Source organism: Artibeus jamaicensis, unplaced genomic scaffold (assembly GCF_021234435.1).
Source record: "Artibeus jamaicensis isolate MK-2021 breed Jamaican fruit bat unplaced genomic scaffold, CSHL_Jam_final contig_786, whole genome shotgun sequence".
Taxonomy (NCBI): Eukaryota; Metazoa; Chordata; class Mammalia; order Chiroptera; family Phyllostomidae; genus Artibeus; species Artibeus jamaicensis.
In genome coordinates this window covers 2,589,587-2,615,446 of record NW_026521971.1, presented here as the reverse complement: position 1 = coordinate 2,615,446, position 25,860 = coordinate 2,589,587, and the positions used below count along the sequence as shown (strand labels likewise).

The window sequence follows — 25,860 nt, the reverse complement described above, 5'->3', positions numbered from 1 at the left end:
CTACTATCTGGGCTCACACAAGCCTTGTAGGCTTTCTGAGAGCGCTGAGAAGCTGCCAGCCAGGTCCCCAGCCCCCCGCAGTTCGTGTCAGATGTTCTGGCCCTTGCTGGGTGTGTGTCCAGGAGGCTGGCCACCCTCGGCCCTGCTGAGAGGCTGTGTTTTTAACGCCAATGCTGTCAGTAGTCCTATGAAGAGAACGGGGAGGGAGTGGGGGTCCCAGCTGAGCAGGCCACTCTGAGCACTGTCCTTTCTGCAGCCAATGGGAGTGAGCTCCACATCGGCAGCGTCCGGTATGAAGACACAGGGGCATACACCTGCATCGCCAAAAACGAAGTGGGCGTGGACGAAGACATCTCCTCACTCTTCATTGAAGACTCAGCGAGGAAGACCCGTGAGTCCGCACTTGCCTTTGAGCCCCGTGCTAAGCTGGCTGGGATGTGTTGTGTGGCAGGGAGGGGAGTAGCTGACTAGGGCCAAAGCCGCCAGCCACGAGCCCCTGAAGACGGGGTAACACCCTTGTCCTTCTGTGCTCAAACCTGGGGATAGAGCGTGCCCAGAGAGGAGCAGAGGGAGCCCAGAGGGATGACCTTGGCTGGCCACCTGGACGACTCTGGGAATGTAGACAGAGAAACTCTCTAAACAGCAGGCAGCCCAGGAGCACCAGGGGGCTCACATATCCTGGCCCCAGTTCCAGCTCCTACTTGCTGCATGACCGGAGCCTCTGCCCTCACCTACAGAAGTTCTCGTGCTCTCCACCCCCAGGGGCTGCTGTCCCCCCATGGCCCAGGAACAGGACCGTGCACACCTGCCTTCACTCCAGGGTCACAGCCCACCTGGATGCTGAGGGTGCCCTCCCTTGTAGCCACTGTGCCCGCAGCGGGTCTGCTGGTGTAGTTTCAAGGATGTGGGTATCAGACACGGTCTCATGCCCGGGGTCAAAGACTCCGAGCTGAGTCTTTTTCAGCAAGGGAGATCATGAGAAGGGTTTCAGATCAGGGGGAGCCAGCACCCTCCGGGTAGGTGCCCAGCAGGCCTGAGAGAGCTGTCCCTCCCTTTCTTTGAGTCATGCGTGCAGGCAGGGAATCCCATTGGCTTCTGTGCTCCTGGGACCTGACTTCGAGGGTTCCTTCGGGATTGAAAGGATCCTCAGACCCGGGAGTGTGTGTCCATGTGCTTAGCGCCTCCCAGGTCAAGTGTGGGGACAGTGAGTGGTGGGAATCGGGTGCAGGATGGACTGGACAGCACATGCTCATGAACTGAGCTCTGCAGAGAAGATGCTTACGCTGTTTTCTTCTTTTTCCTTCCCTCCGTCGGTCCCCACGTCCCTGCTTTTCCACGGCTGCAGTGGCAAACATCCTCTGGCGCGAGGAAGGTACGAGCCTTGTTCTGTGTCATGCCTGTGCCCGCCTGTGTCTGTAGTTCCCCAACGGGCCACCTTTCCGCGAGTCGCCAAGTAGTGCCCACAAGTGGGGTTTGCGTGCCAAATGGAACGGGCCGGTGAGGCCCACGTCAAACTCAGCGGTGCACACGGAGAAGCAGATTTAAAACCTACAGCGTCTTTAGCACTCACTCCCGCATTAGGATTTCGCGATGGGAAGCTTCTGTTCCAAGCTGATTGAAACACCGCCCCTGCCCCGCCCGAAGGGGACCACTCAGCAGGGTGCCTGGTCGGATCTGGGGCTTAAACTTTTTTTCCAGTAGCTGATGTAGGCGTTAGGGTTTAGTGTGTACTCTGAGGAAATCCTGAAGGAAAAAGCTACCATGATTCCTGTAAATATATATTTACGTGTATGATTTTAAGTGATACACATTCTAAATTTGCATTTATCTCAAACCATCTTTAGACATTAGGTTGGGCCATAAAAAATATCCACTTTTATATATCGAATATGGCCTAATAAGGACCATGTCCTCTGCTTCGAAAACCAGCAGGCTCCAGGGTGGAGCTGGCCTAGAGCGCTTGGGTCCCTGCTTAGCGTGGCGCGCATGCGTGCGTCTGTCCTAACGCTGAACCCTCCGCCTGAGCCGTCCAGCCTCGTGAGGTGGCAGAGGGGAGTGCGAGTAGTTGCAGAAGGCACTCCGCGATTTCTGGGTTAAGCCCAAAAACCCCCCTCTTTAAGCAGCAGCATGTTTCCCATCTCATTTTGCCTCCGGAATGTCATGTGGTATTACCCACAGTCCAGCATATATATACATATATATACATACACACACACACACACACACACACACCACCACCACCACCACCACCACCACCCCCACCACCACCACCCCCACCCCCACCCCCACCACCCCCCAAAACAGCTCCCTGACACCAGACACTGAGGCTTACACAGTAAGGCTGGGAGCAAAACAAAGGCTGAGCCCAGAAATGTGAGGAGTTGCTGCCACTGGGCTTTAGGAATCACAGGAGAACAAGTCACAGCAACAGTTGCTGCTCATGCAGAGTTGTCCCGTGAGGCCGCCTGACCCTAGCTCCCAGGCCACAACGCACACAGCTTTCACTCTCTGTCTTTAAGAGGTGGTGTTTTCTCAGGTGAGGTTACAGCAAAGGGACCCACCGGGTGCCTGAGGCCCTGCGGCCTGTGAAATGCAGCTACAGAGGCCCACTTAGGGCCCCCACTGCCTGAGGGCTGGCAGGCGCTGCACTAGCATTAGACCACCCAGCATCCAACAAACCCATGGCCCCGGGAAGCCAGCCAGCTGCTTGCACCCTCCCCTGCAATCACTGACAGGGAAATGCTGAGGCCAAAACGAAGAGGCTGGCGGGCCCGGGGCACTCTCACACTTCCACAGAAGCAAAGGAAGCGCCTTCCTGCCCCCTAAGGAGGAGCTGACCTCAGACAGAACCTTCCAGGGGGCTGGATCAGGAGCCTGGGTCTCCTGTGAAGTCAATTGTTTGTTCCAGAGAATTTGTTTAGTCTCTTGTTGCACTGCCAACTGCGAGCCAGGCAATGTGCTCAGCCTGAAATGTAGCTACAGCTGCAAACCCCATGGAGATCCAATTGAGCCTTCAGTCTCACATTGGTCCTTCCAGCCATCGATTTTCCAAGAAACCCCAGCTGGAGCTGTTCCCAAGGCCTGTGGTTGTACAAGGGCTTTGTGCTGCTTGGGCACCTAGGTTTTAGGGCGGGGGTTGCCAGGTGAGAGTGTACAGAAGGAGGTCCTGCTGGGGGCTGAGGTGAGGCTCTCGTGGGTGGCCAGCTTCGTCAGGCTCTTGGGGACGAGCTGCCCAGCACCCAGGTCCCATTGGAAGCTATGCAGAGACTCCCAGGAAATGCCAGCTTCTGAGAGGTAGGGGTCAAGTTATTTGTGATGGCAGGAACCCTGCTGCTCGGAGCCCCTCTCTGCACAGAACCAGAGTCAGCCAAGGCTGCGGCACGGGGGCAGGGGCCTCCGCCCCACTGGGAGCCACAGGCATGGGTGCCGACACCAGGGGCCCGCAGAGTCCCTGGGAGCAAATGGATGGTGACCACTATCTGCCCATCTTACTGTTTCCCACCTAAAAACGCACCCAGATAATCAATTTACAGCAAGGCACTGGTTTTCTCTGCACACTAGGAAAGAGTGTTCTGCATATTTATTTAATATATTTCATTCCCTTAGAATTCCCTTGGAATTCCCTTAGAATAGGAAACTTTTTATTGTTCTACCTTCAAAATCGAAGGGGGTAAGGGGCGGGGGGAAGAACTCCAACCTTACCCGTCTGGGTGCCAGGTGTGCCTTTTACAGAGAGGCAGTGAGGGGACAAAGCCTGGAGTGGGAGCTCAGGGCCAAACCCCAGCTCTGGCACAAAGGCAAGTGGCCTCCCTGGACCTCAGTTTGTCTTTAAAAGGAGGCTGAACTAGCTGGTGGTCCTGGCCTTTGCTTCCCACACGGCTCAGCCCCGGCCGAGGTAGGCGTGGGCAGAGGCACGGCCAGGCGTGGGCCCCGTCACCTGGCGCAGGGCTGCCACGGAGACCCTGCTGGGGCAGAGGCTGGAGCCAGGGGTCTTGGAGGAGGGGGTTCGCTGGAGCAGACGGGCTGGGACTGAGTCTGGACCGAGGTGCACCTGCCACATACCAGGAAGTGGTGCTGTACACACCCGAATGTGTTTAAAATAAGAGCCTTTGCGTTTGAGGCATCCTCTGATCCATTCTGAATGCGGAGGACCATGAACGACCAAGGGAAGTTTAGCCTTTCAAAACAGGAAAGGTCACATGTAGGTCAGAGCCAAAGCTGTCGTTTATTTAAAAACTTGGGTTGCTGGCCAGCCACAGTTGACCGATGTGCATGTCCGGGAGGGCACCTGGGGACTGCAGGCCCCTCCCCGTGCTACACTGATTGATAGCCCCTGGGGCACCTCCTCCTCGTGCTCCCCACAAACCCTGCCCCACCTCGACCAGGATGTGCCCTCGGTGCCACACCAGATGCACGCGATCTGGGGTTCCATGTGTGCCCCATGTGGCTCGTCACCCCGTGCCCCAGGGCCAGCCGCTAGGAGGGAGGTAACCGTGGCTGTCTCTGCTCTTCCCAGGCCTCAGTGTGGGGAACGTGTTCTACGTCTTCTCCGACGACGGCATTATCATCCTGCACCCCGGGGACTGTGAGATCCAGAGGCACCTCAAACCCACGGAGAAGATCGTCACGAGCTACGTAAGTGCCGGTGCCCAGGGCTCTTCCACATCGCAGGCCATTCAATTCTTAAGTTCTATCTGCTACAGGTGGTGTGGCTCCAGGTTTGTCCTAAGGCCAAGAAAGAAAGACCTGAGGCTGAGCACTAACATGCTCATCCCTTCATCAAGCAGCCACTCCACGCACTGAGCTCGAGGGGAGGCCCAGGGCATGCGGATGGGTGCCTGGCCGCCCCAAGTTCAGAGGCAGATGATTGGGACAGCACTGTGGACGGCTGCCGAGGCGGCACTGTTGGAAGGATGTGCGCAGTGCCCTGGGGATGGAGTGAGGGGCCTCCCCGGGCCTGGGGGGAAGAGTCAGAGCAGGCCCCTGGGACACATGCTTCCTGGGCTTGGATTTGAAGAATGAGTACGAGATGGGGTGGGTTTCTGGAAGAAATGTCCGGCACGTAGAGAGGAGAGACATAAAACATGTCCTGTTCTGGGAACAGAAGTCCTCCGTGTGTTGAGATCAAAGTGTGGATGTGGGAAGGACCTGAGATTAGGACAGTCGCTGAGGGTCGAGGGTGAGGAGTTCTAATGGCTCCCTGAAGCTCGGGGAACCCCAGACCGGCTTCCCACAAAGGCTGGTCGTGAGCCGGTTGTTCTGGAACGCGGGCAGCCCCGCACTGAGGGCGGTGATTGGCGGGGCAGCCCAGGAGCACGGAGGGAGCTGCAATTATCCAGGTGTGAGAGTGGTGTCCTAGGTCGGCGGGCGGGGAGAACTGGGTAGATTTTAGGGGTGAATCAACAGGGAACCGGAGGGTAAACCAGAGTCTTGCTAGCGGAAGGAAAGTGCCCTCCACACAGGAGAGGAGCAAGTTGGGGTGGGGGACTCTGTTCATTCTCTAACATTCTACCAGGCTGGTGCCACTTGCCAGGCTGGGTGCTGGGGACCCAGGAGCAGGGCTGTAGGCTCCTGACAAGCAGGTGAGGTTGGCCCGTGATGCACTAAGTTTGAGGTGCCCGTGGGACTTGTGCGTAGAAACATCCACAAGGTAGTGGGGGTGGGGGCATGGTGAGCTGGAGAGGCCTGGGCTCTCTGACAGGCAAAAGCAGCAGCTCCAAGGAAGCCTGGAGCACGTGGGCCACAGACCCAAGGAAGTCCAAGTTTCCCAAAGGAAGGGGATGCTCAGCCTGTCGAGAGAGGAGACAAGCTCTCAAGTCCTCAGGGGCCCCCAGGAAACTCCAGGTGACAGCAGGAAACATGACCCAGAGTGTCCAAGGTGCTCTGAGCAAAATACGGGGCCCGGCAGGAAGTGGCAGCGTCACACTCGGTGGGTGGGAACGGAAGGATGGCTGCTGGTGGCAGGCCCAGGGAAGCCCTGGCAGCCCTCAAGGCCCAGCTGTCAGGAAGACGCCCAGGGTGGTGCTGCCTCACCTGACCCCACCCGGGACACTGTCCCTCCCGCTGGCATCCCTCCCAGGAGGTGGCAGACCCTGCCCACTAATCCCTGGCTACCTGAGGGCAGAGCTATGGCGTGGATCCAAGAGTCGTCTCACAGCCCCCGCACGCGTCTCCTTGAGCCCCCCCACACACAGTGAGTGAACCGGGGAGCAGCGGGGAGCAGTGACCGGCCGGGAGCCCAGGGAGGAAGTGGGCTTGGCCCGGGCCAGTTCCCCAGACAGGTCAGCTGTGCCGCTTTAGCAGCTGCGGTGCACCTCGGGCTGTGGCACTTCTCGCACACATCTCGCGGAACAGCTGTTTTCCAGGCTACCTCGTTTGAATTCATTATTATTTTAACGTGTCACCTGTGATGAATTCTTCCCTCCGGGTAACTGCCCTGAGCTGATCTCGACGGCGCTGCCCTCGTGCGTCTCCAGCAGTCAGGTTTAAGTAAGGGCGCCCCATCCCTTTGGCCGTACCCTTCCCTATGGTGAGGGCAAAGCCCCTGCAGTCCCAACCCGGGCTCAGTTTTCCAAAAAAGCTAGAACGAGATGCTGTTAAGAGAGGTCCTAAGGCATGACAGGCCACACAAGACCACAGTGAGCTGCGGAACAACCCCAAATGACAGTTTTCTCTTTGAGAGAATCTCCAAACACCCGCTGGAGGGTCACAGTGGAACGCCCCTCAGCCCACAGTGCCGGGTGAATAGGAGGTTGGTGCACCCTCCCTCGGCCTCTCTGCGGGGTCTGCCATGAGCTGTGCTCAGTGGGGAGCCTCACGATTAGTGGAGAAGGGCGCGGCGTCAGGGCCAGGCAGACCCGGCTTCAGATTCCACCTCTGTCCCTCGACAGGCTTAGCGGCTTGTCAAACCTCTCTAAGCCTCAGCTCGCTCACATGCAAGTTGGGGTTGCTATGAGGGTCCATCCGTGTGATGACAGAGACCTGAAGGACATGAGGGAATAAACCGCGGAGCCTTCTGGGGAAGAGTGTCCCTGGCACAGGGAACAGCCAGCGCAAAGGCCCTGGTGCAGGAGGGTGACAGGACAGAGGAAGAGCGGGTGGGCGGTGTGCGTGGAGGAGGGCGGGCGAGGGACAGGAAAGCCGGAGTGTGCAGGGCCTCGTAAGCTTCCGGAAAGACTCGGCTCCTCTCCTGAGCAAGAAAGGAAGTTACTGGGGAGGGAGGAGCAGAGAGGAGGAATAACCTTGGCTTTCACAGTGGTCCCTGTGGTTTTTGTGTGTAGGGCAGGTGGGGGCTGGGGAGGGCAGGGTGAAGTCAAGGATGCTGAGCAGTGACTCAGGTGACATAATGGGGCTTGAGCAAGCTGACAGAAGGGGAAGTGGTAAGGAGCAGCTGGTATCTCACCCATGTATTGGGTGAGAGGGGAGGGTGTGCGGAGAACAAGAGGCGTCAAAGATGGCTCTACATTTTCGGTCTAAGGAAGTGAAGCAATGGAGGGAGCTGCCATTTTTTTAATAGAATGAGCAGGACTGGACGGTAAAATTGAGAGTTGGTTTTGGACATATGTCTGATTAAATGATCAGGTTGAGCTACAAGTTGGCCAGGTACGTCTGGAGTTGAGGGAAGAGGCCTGAGCTGAGGATGTAAATGTGGGGGTTGTACGCACACAGACTGTTATTCCAGCCCTCGGTCAGGCAGGCCCACAAAGGGAGTGATTTCAGAGAAGAGGCGTCACTCAGGAGAGAACTCAGCAGCTTCCAGCCACAGACAAGGGTCAGCCACTGGGGGTGGCAGGATGGAGGGTGAAGGACCAAGGAATGGTCCACAGTGTCAGGCGAGTCCCCAGTTCAACTAAAATGATGGCGGGAGGTTAACCTCACCGGCCTTGGTGAGACCACCAGCAGCTCCGTGGGAAGGACTAAAGCCGGAGGGGGAAGGAGCACATGAAAGGTGAGGAAGCAGAGAAAAAACATACGAATTCGTTCAGAAGTCTGGCCATGAATGGAAGTTTTTTAAATGCTGGAGATGTGCACGGAGAGAAAGGAGCGTGTGAGCCTGGAAGCCGCCGGTGGGGAGGGCCGCCCAGGGCGTCCCAGCCTCCATCCAGAGCCGTGGGAGGCGGCAGAAGGTGGAGGAGCGTTAGGTCAGGAGTTGGTGAGGCGGGGGCTGTGTGCCCCGTTCTGTGAGCCCAGAGGAGTCCAAGTGCAGCAAGAAAGGGCAGAGGAGTCAGGGGGCAGCAGATCTCGAGATGTCGGGTGCCTATACATGGAGGCCTGTCTCCTTTACAGGAGGAAATCTGTCCCCAGGGGGAAGGAGGAGCCCCCCGGCCCTGCCAGTGGGCGTCGGCAGTGAACGTCAGGCACCGGTACCTCTACACGGCCCAGCCGGCACTGAGCAGAGTCCTCGTGGTCGATGTGCAGGCCCAGAAAGTCCTGCAGGTACGTCTGTCTAAGGGGGTGAGGACACTTCCGGTCCTGGGGCACAGCCTGCCCAATTCTTTTTTGCTTTCTGCACCCGCCCCCCCCCCCCGGCTGCAGGAGGGGAGGTCAGGTGGGAGGGGAGAAGCAAAGGAGACGCCTGTGCTGCAGTTCAGCGGGTCTTGACCGCCTGGTTGGTGCCAAGCACCGTTCTAGGGGCTTGGAAATGTGAGATATATTATCTCCATATCAAGTGAGCAGTTAGATAAACAGGCAAAGGAGAGGCCTAAGCCAGAGACGTCAGGGAGGGTGTCGCCACCACACAAGCTACGCGAAATCCAGAGAACTAAATGAAGCAGCACCGTGAGGGGCGGCGGCATAGACAGAGGAGAAGTTGAGGTGGGAGCCTCAAGTCGTCTCTTAAAGCTCACGAAGAAGAGAAAAAGCAGCAAGGAGACCCGAAGGAATAGCTGACAGGTAGGAAGGAAATGACAGAGGGCTCACTCCAGAAGCCGAGAAAAGTGTTTTAAGAGAGAGGTCACGGTCGGTCAGAGGTGGCGAATGTTGCAGACAACATCTGTGTTATGAAAACTGAGAACGGACCATTGGACCCGCTGCCACGTGGCTCAGCTTGGCAGGAACAGAGAGGGCGGGGACAGGGGAACGCGAGCCCGAGGGGGCAGGTCCGAGTTAGAGTGGGGAGCACGGAGGTGGGGACTGGGAATGTAGACAGTGGCTCTGAGGGGGTTGCTGTCAAGGTGGGAACCCTGCCCATGGACCAGGGGGACAAGCCACTGGAAGAGGATGTGGAAGGGCCCTTGTTTTTAGGAGAGCTGACATCACAGCGTTTGTATGATAATAGGGAAGTTTGTTCCCACCATTCTTCCCTCTTTTCTGCCTCCTGGGACTAGGCGGGCATCAGCGAAGTCCAGGGCAGACAGCGGAGATGCTGGTCATAGAGAGAGGCCTGTTCTCTCCCTGGGAGAGGAGGAAGCAAAGCACATGGTCACTGGTCGTCGCTGACCTTCCCTTCTGGTTGCCTTGATCTTCTCAGAGCAGGAGGGAGAGTTATCCCCAAGGCTGGAGGTCTGAGGAGGGAGGAGGCAGTTGCTGTGAGACCCACTGGCCCCCGGGGTGTGAAAGGACCGCTGGGCCATCTCAAAGGCCAGTGAGGACTGTGCGTGTAAAGGCAAAGTGCGGTCGCTGCGCGGTGAGTGAGCGGGGGGCTCTCCCCAGCGGTGTTCGGGGCGCTGCTGCCAACTCACCACAGGGAGGAGGTTGGGTACCACCAACACAGCGGTTTCTCCTGGCAAATACAACAGGGGGCTTTCTCACTTTCTTTTTGTTATTGATTTCCCTGGCCAGAGAACATACGCTGAATAATTTAAAATACCGGAGACTCTTTTTGTACACTTGGTCTGTCAGCTGCTGCGAGGTGTGTTGCACACGCCCACCGTGACTGTGTTCTGAGTCCCACCTGTCACACCCCCGGGAAGGCGCCTTATTCCACTAAAACGCTCCTCTCTATCCTGACAGCGCTTCTGGCCCAAAAGTCCATTTCGGTCTCAGTGCAGCTAATCAGGTTTTATTGTAATTAGTGTTATCGTGGTGCAGTTTCCCACCCTTTTACCTCCAACCTTTCCATGCCCATATATTTAAGGGAATCTTTTATAAAGCCACAGCTAGTCTTTTGGTTTTTGGCTTTTATCTAGTTTAATAATCTTGGTCTTTTATTTGGAGGGTTTGATCCATTTATATTTCATTTTCAATTAATTTATATAGTATTATCTAGTTCCTTACTGTGTTTTATTTAGACCTCTCTGTTCATGTTGCTTTTCTCTCCTGTTTGGTTTTGAATTAGTCAAACGTTTTTATCAGTCCATTGTCCCTCTGTTGGCGTGCCGACGGCTCCTTCTCTTGTTCCCGTCACTGCCACCATCGAGATCACCGCCTGCATCCTCTCCCCAACACAGTTTCCCACGCATGGCGGCTCCACGTCCCCATCAGTGACAGAACACGCAGCCCTTCACACCCCCTCGGGCCTGTTGCCTTAGTGTAGGGATGAATTTTGACTCTACATATAATTTAACCCCTCAAGAGCTGACTCATTACCTGGTACGGTCGGTAGTCATTTCTATTCACCCGCACATTTACTTTTCCCATGGCTCCTAGTGCTTCCCGAAGCACCTACTTACGTCTGGGATCATTTTCCCTCAACCTGCACGAGCTTTTTTGTTCTTTTGGCTCAGGGCTGCTGGCAACAGAGTCTCGTGGTTTTTGCTTGTTTGAAAATAACCTTTGCCCTATATTTTTGAAGTATATTTTCACTGGCGGCAGAATTCTGCATTGGCAATTGTATATTTCACATTTTAAGATGCTTCTCCATTCCCTTCCCATTCCTTCCGTTAATAGGTCACCTGTCCGTGTTACTCTTTCTCTTTTGAAAGTAATGTATCACTTTGACTACTTTTCAGATTTTCTTTGGTCTTTAGCAGTTTTGCTACAATGTGCCAGGTAACGAGTCCTATGTATTTATTTTGATTGGGGGTTTTCAGAGGTTCTGGAATGTATGGACGGGAATTTTTCCTCATGTTGGGAAACTCTCAGCCATTTTTTCCTCAGATACTAGGCTGCTTCACGCTCTCTTGCTTCGTCTTTACGAGCTCCAGGTTGTTTTGTTTTTTTTTTAAGTTGGATCTTTCTGTCGTATCTCACTTATTATTTCCACTTTGATTGTCCATCCTTTTTTCTCTTTTCGAGCTTCAGTCTGGAAATGTCCTGTCAACCTTTCAGTTCACTCATTCTATCTTCTGTGTCTAATATGGATCTTAACATAACCTATTTATTGAGTTCTTCATTTTAGGCTTTGCATTTTTTACTCTAAAATGTCAACTCCAAACTACCTTTTTTTTATGGGTCATCTGTGTGTCTGTTTCTATCATCTTGTTTATGATGTTTTCAGTCATATAGTTGTATTTTGGAACACCTACTAATGTTCTTGACTGCAAAACATTTCCATATATAATATTCCAGAGATTTGGGGTGGCTCTCACCCACCAAAAAGGATTCGCCACTTCTTCTGCTAGGCAGAGAGAGAGCAAAGAATGAACCACTTTACCTAATCAGTCAGCACATTGAGTGGGAGCTGAGGTCAAGTGTTTGCAGGGCTTCGCTGTTGGTCTAGCGCCCTCTTCAGGGCCTTTTCCCTTGATTCCTCAGCATGTTGAGACTGAAAACTTTTCTGAACTTGAAGCCATAAGGCAAAAATCTATTAGACTCTTGCTTCGAAGGAGAATATGCACGAGGATGGAAAAGGTTAAGCAGAAAGAAGAGAGAATGGCTACAGTCCAACCCCCAGGGCGGTTTTGCTGTGAAGGGAGCAGGCAGACATCTGGAAGAGAGATGCATCGTCAGGGGCTATTTTTAAAAGGAGGATGTACAAGAAACTAGAAATAGTGTCAGGGTAGTATCATTGCTGGGGTTTCCAAAGCACCGGGTAGAGGGAGATAGTGCCAGATCGCAAGCCTTTGGAAAGTGCAGGGAAGCGGCCAGGAAGCTGGGAGATGGTGGGAATACGAGGCACAGCCCTAGACACGAACCAAGGACCTGGGGTGTGTGAAGCGTGGGAAAGTAATAACAGCCTCTACCTGAGGTTTCAGAGAACAAACGGGGTTAGAGAAAAAAAGTCAAAGGAGACTTCAAAGATGGTGATGAATGGAGAAAAAATAAAATACATTGCACCAGGGATGAGCAAACATCAGGAGTTCAGCTTTGGACATGTTGAGATCATCTGCAGAGAGATGAATTCTAAAGTTATCAGCATGCAGTGGGTTATTTACAGCCTGGTGCTGGGTGAGCTCATCGGGGAAAGGATGCAGGCGAGAGCAGGCCAAAGCGGAGGGCGCGGGACGTGCCGGCATTCAGAAGTCAGGATGAGGAAGACGAGCTCGGGGAGGCGGGAGGCGGAGTGAAGAAAATGTTTCCGAAAGGGGATAATGAGCCCTGTGGAGTGTCGCTGCTGTGTCAGGTAAGAGGAGGGTCACGGAGATGGCCCTCGGAACCTGACCCGAAGAGCTAGAGCCGGCCGGGGAGAGACAACGCCAGAAACCTGGTGGGAAGGAGGAAAGGAAGACTCGGGGACTCCAGACAGTTCTCTGGAGAAGTGTTGACCCACAGAGCTTTCTCCCCTAAAGTCAGAAAAGCTAGAGTCAGCTGAAACTGAAACTTCAGAAATTGTAGACGAGGTCTCAGTGATGGCGGCTGAAGTGTGGAGGAAGAAAAGACCATTGAAACCAAGAAGGACGTGAGGAAGCAGGGCTTTGGGTGAACCCTCTGTGTGGGTCCGAAGGCACCAAACCTGAGGAACAAGTGCCTGGAAGGGAAGGCAGGGAGCGGGTGTCCCGTCGTGAGTGAGCACAGGGAGTGGCTAGGACGTTAGCCGATGGAAGAAGAGCAGGGGCCATAGTCCAGTGGCAAGGGCAGCACAGAACTGTGTTAGAACTTATAAAACAACATTCTACGCAGAAGAGAGAAAGGTCTCCGTTTGACAGGCTGCAGGGGAAGCTCCGCCCTCAGGGTACAGCAGTGGAGAGACTGTCTGGCACTGTAGTCTGAGTCCCAGCAGCTGCCGCGGAAGGATGTGCAAGACAGAGGCTGTGTGCAAAGATGAAGTGATCATGGATGAGCTCAGAACGAGGCGCTGATGACCCAGGGGGAAGGCCTTCTGCCCAGTGTCCAGGCCACGAAGCAGCCCGGGGAAGAACACAGAGGGTTTAAGGGGCCCAAAGACTTCCAGGGGGTAGGGTGGGAGGGTCCTCAGCTGGCTCCTGCTGAACTGTTCAGCCTTTTGCCAAGACGCTCTGGGTCTCTCCGAAGACAAACCCAGAAGGGAGGCTTCTGCACTGGGGTCCCAAACAGCCTCACCAGCAAGGCTGCTGGGCTGGCCTTCCGCCCCGCCCAGGGGTGACGGCCACATGCACGGAGCCCAGAAAGGACCGCTGTGGCAGCCTCTACAACAAGCATGACCAACTGGTCATTATTTTTTTTCAAGTCCATAGGTGTGGACCCTCTGCCAACCAAGCTGTCCTATGACAAGTCACATGACCAAGTGTGGGTCCTGAGCTGGGGGGACCAGCACAAGTCCCGGCCAAGCCTCCAGGTACGTTGAACACCTACCTGCCCAGAAACAGCCTCTCTCCCTGTGTAACGCTCTCCCACTTCCCTAGTGGCCAGCCACATCTATCCAAACCTGCCCACCAAGGCTGGAGGGGAGATTAGAAACAGGGTGTGTCCAGCAAGGCCTGCTGCTGGAGACAGTGAGTGACAGGGGCGGCGGATAGGAGGCTGATGCTGCCAGGACCAGAATGAGGCTCCTGGGGCCAAGCAGCAGTGTGGGGTGCAGGCAGGAAAAAGGGAGACCATCTCACTTTGCCTTGTGCTGGGCAGGCTGGAGAACTAGAGTCAAAACAAGCACCAGATACTGGCCAGTAAGGCAGGTCAAGGAAAAGCAGCAGCAGCAATTACGCCCATTAGCAGAAGTGTGTTTATGGGGTGCGTCCAGTGTGCTGGGGCTCAGAAAAGCTGGGTGACCTGCCCACGGTCCAACCCCAGCAGCAGGCTCTGCAGCTACGTTACCACCTCCCAGGAAGAGCTTGGGCCCCGAGATCTGTGGGATTCCTCCCTCCGCCAGCCAGGGAAGAGCCACAGCTGCCCTGCGCTGAGTGTGCCTGGTTCGGCCTTTCTCATCGAAGACGCATGAGAGGATTCCGCTGTACAAAAAGCAACTGGAATGCCTGTTTTCTCAATTCTCCTGCAAAATGGTGCATAGAACCATCCTAGATGCACAGAAAAGTAAATCATTACATACAACAGACGCCTCGGGTGTGAGGGTTTAATTCTCTCTCAGAACCCCAGCTGAGAAGGGCTGCCGGTGGAGCCAAGTTCGCCCTGTTCCCAGGCCTGGTGAGAGGCCAGGGACACCTGGGTCTCAAGAGGCTTCCTCCCGGGGACTGGCCACCAGCCTGCCTTCCTCGGAGGCACCAGGGGGAGGACACGACTTCACCTCCTATCACTTGATGGGCTCGTCAACCAGTCTTGAGCCCCTGTGAGCTGACGACAAATAATAACAACCCATCAGAGGACTGAGGAGCCTGATTAAAGGTTGTTCAGAGTAGAGGCTAAACCTGCAGAAAGTACTGTCATCGGTCTCCCTGGCAGCTCTAAGAACGTGCTTACGGAAACCCAAGGGGAGCAGCCACCAACGATCTTTCCAGAACAAAGAACGAACAAAAATGATTCTCTAATTTCCAACTGCAGTAGATAAGTTCAGAAATGCAGAGTTTCTGTTGAGACCCAAATAGTTGCCTGAAAGATAAAGAACAAGAAAATCTCAAATCCCAGACCGAATAGATGAAGAGATTAAAACTCAATATCTCAGAAGTTTAACAGAAGCTTAGAAAGAGAGAAGGAAACAGCTGGAATGGAGTCCGACATTAAATAAATGTAGAATAATAATTACCAAGTTATAAAACATGCTCATGAAGATTGAAAAGGATCTACAACTTATAAGCTGAACTGCTGAGAAATGACACCTCTCTGCCCTCGTTGGCAGGAGAACAGAGGGGAAGCCTCACAAGGCAGACGGAAGCAGTGACCAGCAGCAGGAATGACAGTCCCGTGGGCCTTGGACGGCATGGCTGCAACAGGAGCTGGAAGACTGTGGAGTCACGCAGACATGCTACTTAGATAAAAGGGGTGACATCCAAGAATCCTATATCCCACACCAAGGTATCGCTTACCTGTCAGGATGAAAGACAGATACAAGGATGCACAAGAATCCAGAGAGCACATCACTCACAGGCGCCCCCTGAGCCTGTTTGAGGAACTACATCAGAGACATCAAGACAGAGAACGATAGAGACAAGACAGTCGTACGTAAGAAACCTGGAGAGGAAGGCGTAAAATTAAAAGTAAGGTGGATGAGGGAGACACCATCAAGAAGTGTACAATAAGTGCTACATGAGGATGTTTGAATTAGCAGACACACACTGAAAGAGAAATCCTGATACAGGACATAAATACAGATAAGTTGTTTCAGTAAAACTGAGTACGGAGTGGAGGGACGAGGCAGAAGAAAGAATACTCAAAAATGCCGTCCCGTGGGAATAGGAGAGGATATAGAGAATGTTTGAAATCAACAGCTTAGAACTGAGCATCTGGTCCAGACGAGACAAACTGAGTTCGCCTGTTGAAAGCTGAGATGATCGCACTGGGCTTTAAAAAATGAAAGGAAAAAAAGAAAACTGTAACTTGTTTACAAGAAACACACAGGATGGTAAGAAGAGATTTAAAGGGGTAGAAATAGTGATGGATGGGCAGGGGAACAACATGTCTGTACAGGTGGTGATACTGTTGCCACACGAGGCAGAGCCGAAGGGTCACTGGCGTGAGGACAGACATGTGACGACGTCTAGTAGATATCCAGAAACATGACAACTACACGCATAAAACAAGAGCAATTGAAAACACAAAGGGAACTTAATGTAAAATGTGCCGACCGGAGCTTTGCCGTGTCCACCGCACACCCACATTTTTGTGTGCGTCATACACAGGATTATCACACCCACGGTGTGTACTCATTGTGCCCGTGTATAATGTGCATCCTTATTTTTCCCTCAAAAATGTGGGCAAAAAAGTGTGCATTATACACAGCAAAATGCAGTAAATTTTACATACCAAGGGGACAAAATAATGACATGGGAAAATTGAATAATATGAATAAGGAACTGGATTTAATTAATTTATAGGAAACCTTTCATCTGCCAATAGGTTACCTATATGTTCACATATAGGTAAGTGTACTGGTAATCACAAAGAAAACATTTACGGATTTGGCAAACATTATAAGCTACGTTATCTGATAATTAGAAGTAATTAAAATGTGACCTAATAAGAAAGTACTCCTGGATCATTATTAGATCAAAAAGGAAATTAAAAGGGAAATTATAAACAATCTCAAAAGCAATGAAGGAGAGAACATTTCACATCAAAACCTGTGGGAGACAGAAAAGGTTATACACAAGGAATATTTGTGCCTTTAAAGCGCACAAAGGAAATATTTGTGTTAAGAAATTAGAAAAAGAGCAAAGTGACCGATAAGAATAAAAACACTGAAATTAATAGTAAGAAAATAATAAGGGAACAAATACAGAAACAGATAAATCTTTCTCATACCTGGTAAAGCAAAAATAGACACAGTGAAGAATGAGGGAGGGATATAACTGCAGATACAGGAGAATGAAATAATTTTAAAATAATACTACATTGCAATTCGGGGACACGTATTAGAAATGGATGATTAGACTTCCAGCCGAGATGGAGGCATAGGTAGACACACTGTGCCTCCTCACACAACCAAAAGGACAACAACAAATTTAAAAACAAAAAACAACCAGAACTGCCAGAAAATCGAACTGTATGGAAGTCCAACAACCAAGGAGTTAAAGAAGAAATACCCAGACCGGTAGGAAGGGCAGAGACAGGCAGCTGGGCAGAGAGGACTCATGTCAAGGCACAGCTTGAGGACCAGGCAGGTGGCAGCTGGTAGAGCAAGCAGGCCCACATTCTCATGCAGATAAACCAGGAGGAACAACTGGGGAGCAAGAGAGACCACACAACCCAGGGTTCCGGGGGGGAAATAAAGCCTCAAACCTCTGACTGAAAACCTCTGACTGTGGGGGTTGTGGCAGTGAGAGAAACTCCCAGCCTCAGGAGTCTCCATTGGAGAGACCCACAAAGTCCTAGAATGTACACAAGCCCAGCCACCCAGAATCAGCACCAGAAGGGCCCAATCTGCTTGTGGGAAGTGGGGGAAGTGACTGAAAACCAGAAGACAGTGAAGCAAGGGGCACTGTTCCCTCTCAGACCCCTCCCCCACATATAGTGTCACTATGCAGGAACCTGGGTTGCCCCACCCTGGTGAACACCTAAGGCTCTGCCCCTTGCTACATAACAGACTTGCAAAGACAAAAAATGGCCCAAATGAAAGAACAGATCAAAACTCCAGAAAAACACAACTAAGTGACAAAGAGATAGCCAACCTATCAGATGCACAGTTCAAAACACTGGAGATCAGGATGCTCCAGGAACTCACTGGGTACTTCGACAGCATAAAAAAACACCCAGGCAGCAATGAAGGTTGCATTATGTGAAATAAAGAAAAATCTACAGGGAACCAACAGTGACAGGAAGGAAATCAGGACTCAAATCAATAGTCTGGAGCAGAAGGAAGACAGAAACATTCAACCAAAACCGAATGAAGAAACAAAAATTCAAAAAAATGAGGAGAGACTTAGGGACCTCCAGGACATCTTTAAATATTCCAACATCCGAATCATAAGGGTGCCAAAAGGAGAAGAGGAAGAGCAACAAATTGACAACTTATTTGAACAAATAAGGAAGGAAAAATTCCCCAACCTGACAAAGGAAATAGACTCTCAGGAAGTCCAGGAAGTTCAAAGAGTCCCAAAGAAGTTGGACCCAAGGAGGAACACACCAAGGCACATCATAATTACATTACCCAACATAAAGATAAGGAGAAAATCTTAAAAGCAGGAAGAGAAAGAGAGGCAGTCACCTACAAAGGAGTTCCCATAAGACTGTCAGCTGATTTCTCAAAAGAGACCTTGCAGTAAAGAAGGGGCTGGAAAGACGTATTCTAAATCATGAAAGGCAAGGACCTACATCCAAGATTACTCTGTCCAGCAAAGCTATCATTTAGAATGGAAGGGCAAATAAAGTGCTTCCCAAATAAGGGCAAGTTAAAGAAGTTCATCACCACCAAGTTCTTACTATATGAAATGTTAAAGGGACTTCTCTAAGAAAAAGATTAAAAAAATGAACAGTAAAATGCCAACAAACTCACAGCTATTAACAACCAGCCAACCAAACAAACAAAAAACCACAAGCAAACAACTAGAACAGGAACAGAATCACAGAAATGGAGATCACATGGAAGGTTAGCAACAGGGGAGTGTGAGGGGGAGAGAGGGGGAAAAGGTACAGAGAATAAGCAACATAGATGGTAGGTAGAAAATAGACAGGGGGGGTAAGAATAGTACAGGAAAAGTAGAAGCCAAAGAACTTGTATGTACAACCCATGGACATGAACCAAAGGTGGGGAATGCAGGTGAAAGGGGGTATGCAGGGCAGAGGGGAAAATGGGACAACTATAATATAAAATATATTTTAAAATAAAATATATACAATAAAATATATTTTAAAATAAAAATAAATTTAAAAAAAAGAAATGGATGATTATTTACAAAATGTAAGAAAAAAACTGACCTAAGAAATGGAAAACAAACTGGAACGAGTATCTTAGGAGAGGCTTCTAAAGATTAAAGATCTATCATAAAAAAATGCACATCTAAGTTTTCTCAGACCTTCAAAATATAATTTTAATATTATTTGAACTATACCAATCCCCAAGAGAAAAAAAATGTACAGCTCCTTCATTTTAAATAGCCCGTATTCTTATAATTATGAAAACTGATTAGTTTATAATTTTTAATACTATTTTTAATCTCACGAATACATGAACAAAATTCTAGCCATGGTGTGGAAGTAGAGTCCAGCCACGCGTTCAGTAGCGTGGGTAGGGAACACATTCCCAGAGGCAATGACGGCCCAATCCCAGGAAACCAGTCAGCATTACACGTAACACAAACAAATTAAAACGGAAAAAGAAAAAAGCCCTGTGATATTTCCAATAAATGCTGAAAAGGCATTTAATTAAATGCAGCAGACATTCTTAATAAAATACCTAGAAATGGGACTGGAAGGAAACTCCTTAAATATGATGAAGACTATTTCCCAGAAACCAAGAGCAAATTTTGTCTAAATGGTAAAGCACTAAAAGCATTTTAATTAATTTCAGTAATTAGACCATGATGTCCACCATCACCATAATTGGCAACTCTGGGAAATGCACTATGACAAGAAAATGAAATAGATTTAATAAACCCACCTTCGTCGGTGTCGTCTGGGGTTAAGGAAATGAGCACTTCCAAAAACTGCTTCCAGAAAGGTCGGCTGGCATAGGCTTTGCGGTGAGCAATTTGAAATGTGGACCAAAAGCCTCAAAACAGTGCTTTTTAATCTAGCAACTTGACTTCCCAGAACTTATCCCAAAGTGGCGATCATGGGTGTGAACAAAGATTTTGTTACAACGTTATGTTCCTGTGCTGTTTGTATTTGTAAACCATTAAAAATAACATTCTAACGTTTCTAAACACCCAGCACTAAGAAACTGGCTGCAAATCTCGCTGTGACCACAGGAAGGTGCTTCGATGCAGGAGGCCACCGCCAGCAGCCAGAGTCTGGGCCTTGGCCCAGCACTGTCCGGCCCACTCACTCCCATGCCCAGCTTTCAGCGGCCTCTCAGACTGTCTCACTGGGTGCCTGGTCCACTGCCCTTCCCCAAATGTCACTTCGCAGCTGGCTTATCCACCCTCTATGGAGATGCCCAGTCTTTCTCACCCTATGCTGACTACCAAATGACCTCTGGTACCCGGCTACATAGGTACCCCTCCCTCACTGAGTTCATAGACCCAGTAAATTTGGGGAGTTACCTTGGGGCCACCGAGGTACCCAGCCACATGCTAGTACACAAACCAAGGCGGGCATGACTTGTTGGAGCCACAAGGCTGACATGCCACATCAGTTCAGTGGCCTGCAGTACTGTGTTTTCATGCAGTGACCTCTGAGCACAGGATGTCAGAGTGGTGAGGTGTGCACGGCACTGGCTGCTGACAGCCTGTCATTTCCCATCTCTGTTACAAGCCCAAATGACAGGCCTGCTACCTACCGAGCAAGGGTCATACAGCTCCTCGGAATTCTCTGGCATTTCCCTGCGGACTTGCCAAGTCAGTTCCCTGATGCTTATCCTTCTTAGTGCCCAGTTCTCTGAGCTCTTCCTCAAAGACCCGCCATGGAAGTGTCGCTTGGCCATTTTTGCTAAATTCACAGGGAAATAACCTCACGCAACTGATTAAGGAAAAACTCAAGCCTCACGCCTGCCCGAGGAGGTGGCCAGGTGCTGCTGTTCTCATCATAAAAGTCAGAGCCAGGAGGCAATCCCATTCGCAGATGGAAAAATCATGCAGAGCTTCAGGGCACACGAGTCACAGAGCACGCGAGCCCCCCCCCACCTTCCTGCCCCGCAATGGCTGTTCTTGGCCTGAGGCTGCAGAAATCTGGATCCTTCCTTATGTGCACACGGCCACAACAGGAAGTGGCCATAGAAGTGTTTCACCTCCCTCTTTAGGGTCCTCTGCCTTCTGTCCTGTTCAGGGAGTCTGGGCTTGTCCTTGGGGCCCTCAAGCTGACCGAGCACCTCACCTGGCTGCAGGTCTGCCACCTTTCTGGGCAATGGCATTGGACTTGGAGGCTGATGAGCACGTGCAGAAGGTGGAGGATGCAGGCTGTCTGGCTCAGTGTCTGGCCAGCCCGGCCCAGGCTTCAGGAGCTACTGCACAGATGCCCAGCAGGAGCCCCAGACCACCCTCCCATCCTCTCTAACCGCGGACATTGCTGCACTCTGTTCTGCACTGCCCATGTGCCTATCCCCGAGGCAGAGCAGCAGGACACAGCCCAGGAAATGGCTCTGGTCACCTCCTGCCACGTCTACGGGGGAGAAAGCGCAACCTCAGGGACAGAGGTGGCCATGCTGTCACCACCACTTTGTACCAAACACAGGACCCAATTCCCTGCCTCTCACAGCAAGTCCCCTTTCTGACACCGGAACCTGTCCCAGCATCCTACTCACAAGGCCTCTACCCGCACGCCCAGCATCCCCGCCCAGGATCCCCGCCCGGTTCCTGCTCTGACGAACCAGGAAGACACAGCTCCCTGGGAATGCCTCAGTAAGATGAGTGTGACGAGACTCCCAACAAACCAGCCCAGGCACCGGGCACCCAAGGGAAATAACCAGTAATCCATCCCACATTATTTAAAAGCTCTCCCCTTTTCCCTGTGGGGCCTAGGTGTTGACAAGGTGGGCTTCCCTGCTGTGGGGCAGGTAGTCTCTGAGCAGGGTGATGTTTGAGTTCTGGGAGCTGCCGTCCGAAGCCCCAACACAAGTCCAACACGGTCCCGCAAGCGCCTGCTCTGCAGTCACCACAGCTGACAATGGGTGGCGGGTCACGCCTGAGCAGCGGGAACCATTCAGGCATCCACTCCCGTCCCGCCCCTTCTTCACCCGAGACGTTCAGGTCCCTGCCTGTGACATCCTACTCTGCTTCTGCCCCACCCCCAAGACTGGCTTACCCACAATTTCTACAGCATGTCTGCTGGGGGTCTCCCTGGAGTGTGCAGGGGTCCCCAGGTTTCCAGCCCCACACTGGGATGGGCCCTCACGGGACTCCTGGTCCGTGTTACAGGTGATCACGGAAGCCAGCACCGGCCAAGGCCAGCACCTCATCCGCACGCCCTTTGCAGGAGTGGACGACTTCTTCATTCCCCCAACAAACCTCATCATCAACCACATCAGGTGAGACCCGCTGGCGAGGCCCTCAAGCCCCACATGCTGCAGCTGCGCCCTGAATGGGGCACCTTCGCCCAGGGTGGGGCCTGCTCCTGCCTCTGTCTCCCCCACTCCTCCTGGGCTGGCTTGGGAGCCCTCAGGTCGGGACAGAGAAATGGACCCACCCCAGTCTTTAATTGTTCAAGTCAGGAGGTACCCAGCTCCAAACGTCCTCGGGGGCCCGGTGAGGTCAGGGAGGCCCATCATCAGGTGAGGACAACACAGGAAAGCAGGAAACAGCAGTGGTTAACTGAGCACCCGCCCCTTGCTAGACACTCACAGAAAAAAAAAAACTGGTGGTAGATTTTCTCAAACCTGTTTTACAGATGAGGAAACTGAGGCTCAGAGAAGTTAAGACACTGGTCAAGGTCACACAGCCAGGAATTGGCAGTCCGACTGAATGCAAAGCCAGGTCCCCTTGGAGCAGCCCGTACTGCCTCATTCTCTGCTCACTCCAGCCCACGGTTCCTCAGAGCCCCCAGAGCAGCCATGCAGGTGCCCGATCGGGAGGCAGGGCCCCCTGAGTGCCCGATTAGCTACCATTCAAAAGAAGAGCCTCCTAATAACTGTCAGGGCCTCAGGGGCAGACCTCACCCCGGCCTGGCCACACCCCTTCCCCATTCATTCCAGAGCACCCCTGACACTTCCTGTGAGGTAATCTCTGCGGAAGACTGAGCCTGCCTTTATAGAGTCGTCAGGACCCAGGGGTCACACAGTGCTATTTCGAGCCTTCCTTCCATCTGGCATCAAGCACCTTTCTCCTGAAGAAATGACTCACTGGCAAGCTGATGCTGGATTTGTAAAAATAGGACTCGCCCCTCAGTCCTTGCCCAAGGAGGGAAATAAGCACTTTCTGACCCCCGCCACCAACACAGAGGGTGCCTGGGGAAGGGCCCCTGGTGCCGTTCCAGAGGCCCAGGCCCCTCGGAGACTCAGAGGCCCTGCGAGCGTGTGGCTTCCTCATAAAGTTCCCTGTGAGAGCAGGGATTTTCTCCCCACCGTGTCCATGCACCGCTCTGGAAGGATGCGAACCAGTTGCGTTAAAGAGGACGTTTTCCCCACCCTGAGGCACTGGTGTCCAAGAGAGAACCGGGGAAGCAGTTTTTCTCTACTCCTGTAAAAAAGTAGACACAGTGTCAAAAGGCCTCTGTGAGCACAGGATTTGGGAGAAGCTCCTGATGGAAGTCCCGCTGGAGCCACGCCCTTTGCAACCGGCCAGGGCCCCCCAGAGGGGAGCTTCAGGAGGTCCAAGCGGCCACCTCTGGAGCTCTCCCACTGCAGTGTCCTCCTAGATCATTGCTCCCCAACAGCTCTCCCGGGGCGACCCCCTTTAGACTCACAGAGGTGTGGGGAGGCGAGCAACTTGCCCCAGGCCTTGCAGCTGGCCGGGCACTCGGCAGCATCGAGCTGTCTGGCTCCAGAAGTCAAAGCCATTCTCAGCCCCCTGCCAGCATCGTAAATGTGGCCAGAGAAGCGGCCGCCTCTTCCTGTTCCCAGGGAAAGAGGATGCTGATAGGAAACCTGGGCTTCATTGAACGTGTGTGTGTTCAAGTTCGTACTCACCAGTGAGTCCAGAAAAGAGCGAGGCTGTGGGCTCTCCTGTCCTGTCCTCGGGGCAGGCAGAGCGCGGGCAGCTGGTCTCCCCGCTCCGGGCCCAGGCCCACCCCTGCCACGAGGTCTCCAGGAGGCTGGTCCAGTCGCACCCCTAAGGGAGACACATTTCTAAGGGAGAGGCTGTTGGAGGCTTTTGTCTGGTCCCTCTTATCATTTCTAAAGGTGTGTGTGTGTCACAAAATCTTAAGTCCAGGAACACTTGTAGCTCTCTTCATGTGGTTTGAGGTCACAGGTGAATCATTTACGAAGCCACCCCCTGCAGAGGGTAGATTTTATCCCCAGGCTATGAGACCACCGAAGGGTTGTAGGAAAGGGCAGGGAAGGGCTGCACCCCTGACCTCTGACCTCAGCTCTCTCCCTCGCAGGTTCGGCTTTGTCTTCAACAAGTCCGAGCCCGCCATTCACAAAGTGGACCTGGAAACCCTGATGCTCCTCAAGACCGTGGGGCTGCGGCAGCACGGCTGCCTGCCCCAGGCCATGGCCCACACCCACCTGGGCGGCCACTTCTTCGTGCAGTGCCGACCGGCCTGGGCCTCCACTGCTGCTTCTGCTCAGCTGCTGATTGACAGTGTCACAGACTCCGTGGTCGGCCCCAACAGCAACGTGACCGGCACCCCACACACGTCCCCCGACGGGCGCTTTGTCGTCAGCACAGACGCAGCCAGCCGCCAGCTGCAGGTGCAGGAGGTCACCCTGCGGGGGGAGATCCGGACCCTGTACAAGCTGAAAGTGAGCCGGGGCGTCTCCGACGTGGCGTTCCAGCGTTCTTTCTCCCATGGCAACCAGTACTACGTCTACGCCACGCTGGAGACGGGGCCGGACCTGCTGTTCGTGGAGCTGTCCTCTGGGAAGGTGGGCGTGCTGGAGAACTGCAAGGAGCCGCCTTCGGGGCCGGCCCGGCCCTGGGGAGGGCCCCGCAGGGTCGTGCGGGGCAGCGGGCTGTTCGGACAGTACCTCCTCACGCCAGCCCAGGGGTCCCTGTTTGTCATCAACGGGCGACAGAACGCACTGCGGTGTGAGGTGTCGGGCATACAGGGGGGGACCACAGCCGTGTGGGTGGGCGAGGTCTGAAGGAGGCCAGCGCAGAGCCCGGGCCACCGAGCCCCACCTCGTCCTGACCCCGCAGCCCCCAGCAGGCACCCTGTACATTTTTACAGACAAAAGCAAAACCTGTATTCGCTTTGTGGTTCGACACTGGTCTCCTTGCAAGTTTCCCAGTCTAAGGTGTGCGCTGCTAACCAGGTCGGGGTTTTCTCGTCAGGAAGTAGGAGGTCTGCCTCCAGCTATGACGGGAAGCCAGGCTGCCGTGTAGAGGAGCCACTTCTGGGCCCAGCCACCTGAGTGTGACCTGGGGACGCCGTGGAACCGGAAGCTCCTGCTTTCCAGGCGGACGCCTCCACTGGCTGCCTTCGCACAGTCATCCTTCTTTCCGCAGGATCGGGCCAGGCTGCGCCTGCCGGGGTGGCCTGGAACCCGGCCTGGAAACGCAGGCCCACTGGGGCTGGGGGTCCCCTCCTGGCACGACAGCCACGCCTGCCCTCGCTCTGCACCTTTGTCCCCCTCCCCAGCTGCTTCCTGCTTTCCTTTCCACTGGACTTGTAAGCCTAAGAGAGAGCCAATAAGACCGCAGCTTGTGGGGTGGGGAAATCACTCACTTTATTTTGGAAATTTTGATTAAAAATTTTTTTATAATCTCAAATGCTAGTACGCAGAAAGACACTGTCCGAGGTCCAGCTCTGGTCGTCCCTGCCTTAGACTGCGTCCCTGAGAGTCACCGCCCCACGTCCCCCGGCCAGAAGGACACGGCCATCGAGACTAACCGTCCTTTGCAGCACTGACACCCCACGTGCAGGTCAAGCCGACACGTTGATAAAGACTCTGTTCTGGGCTGGGACCCTGAGAGACCAGGACGAAGCCTGTGTGCCGGCTCTTCACCACGGAAGGGGGACATCTGACGGGCCAGGCCCTGGGCCGACGGCACCCACCTGGCGAGGTGCGGGTGGCCTGCAGCAGACAGAACTCCAGGCTCAGCGCTGAAACCCCAAGAACAGGAGTCGGGTCCCAGCAGGCCCCTCCACCTGGCCCTGGCGACCCCAGCCCCGCATCTCCTTACGGCACGGTCAGTGCGGTGAGGGTTTTTGCAGGGCCCCCGCCCCGTTGGCCCCCACTCCAGAACGTCGAATCAGAGCACACAGGCTGGTTGTCCTACTACCAAGTCGTCCCCAGCGTCTCAGGCTGTGGTGCGCCAT

General features: G+C 53.2%; 1 protein-coding gene across 1 annotated transcript in view; it reads left to right on the top strand.

Annotated features, from left to right (window-relative positions):
* The window catches only part of FSTL4 (follistatin like 4), a 333,324-nt gene extending 308,096 nt beyond the window's left edge, over positions 1 to 25,228 (top strand). Inside the window, exons 10-16 of the mRNA XM_037130007.2 lie at positions 257 to 391; positions 1,346 to 1,372; positions 4,517 to 4,635; positions 8,287 to 8,436; positions 13,466 to 13,573; positions 21,855 to 21,964; positions 23,977 to 25,228. Of these exons, the coding sequence (XP_036985902.2) occupies positions 257 to 391; positions 1,346 to 1,372; positions 4,517 to 4,635; positions 8,287 to 8,436; positions 13,466 to 13,573; positions 21,855 to 21,964; positions 23,977 to 24,682 (1,355 nt within the window). The 3' untranslated portion in view covers positions 24,683 to 25,228. The remainder of the gene's footprint in view (positions 1 to 256; positions 392 to 1,345; positions 1,373 to 4,516; positions 4,636 to 8,286; positions 8,437 to 13,465; positions 13,574 to 21,854; positions 21,965 to 23,976) is intronic.
* The last annotated feature ends 632 nt before the right edge of the window (positions 25,229 to 25,860 follow it).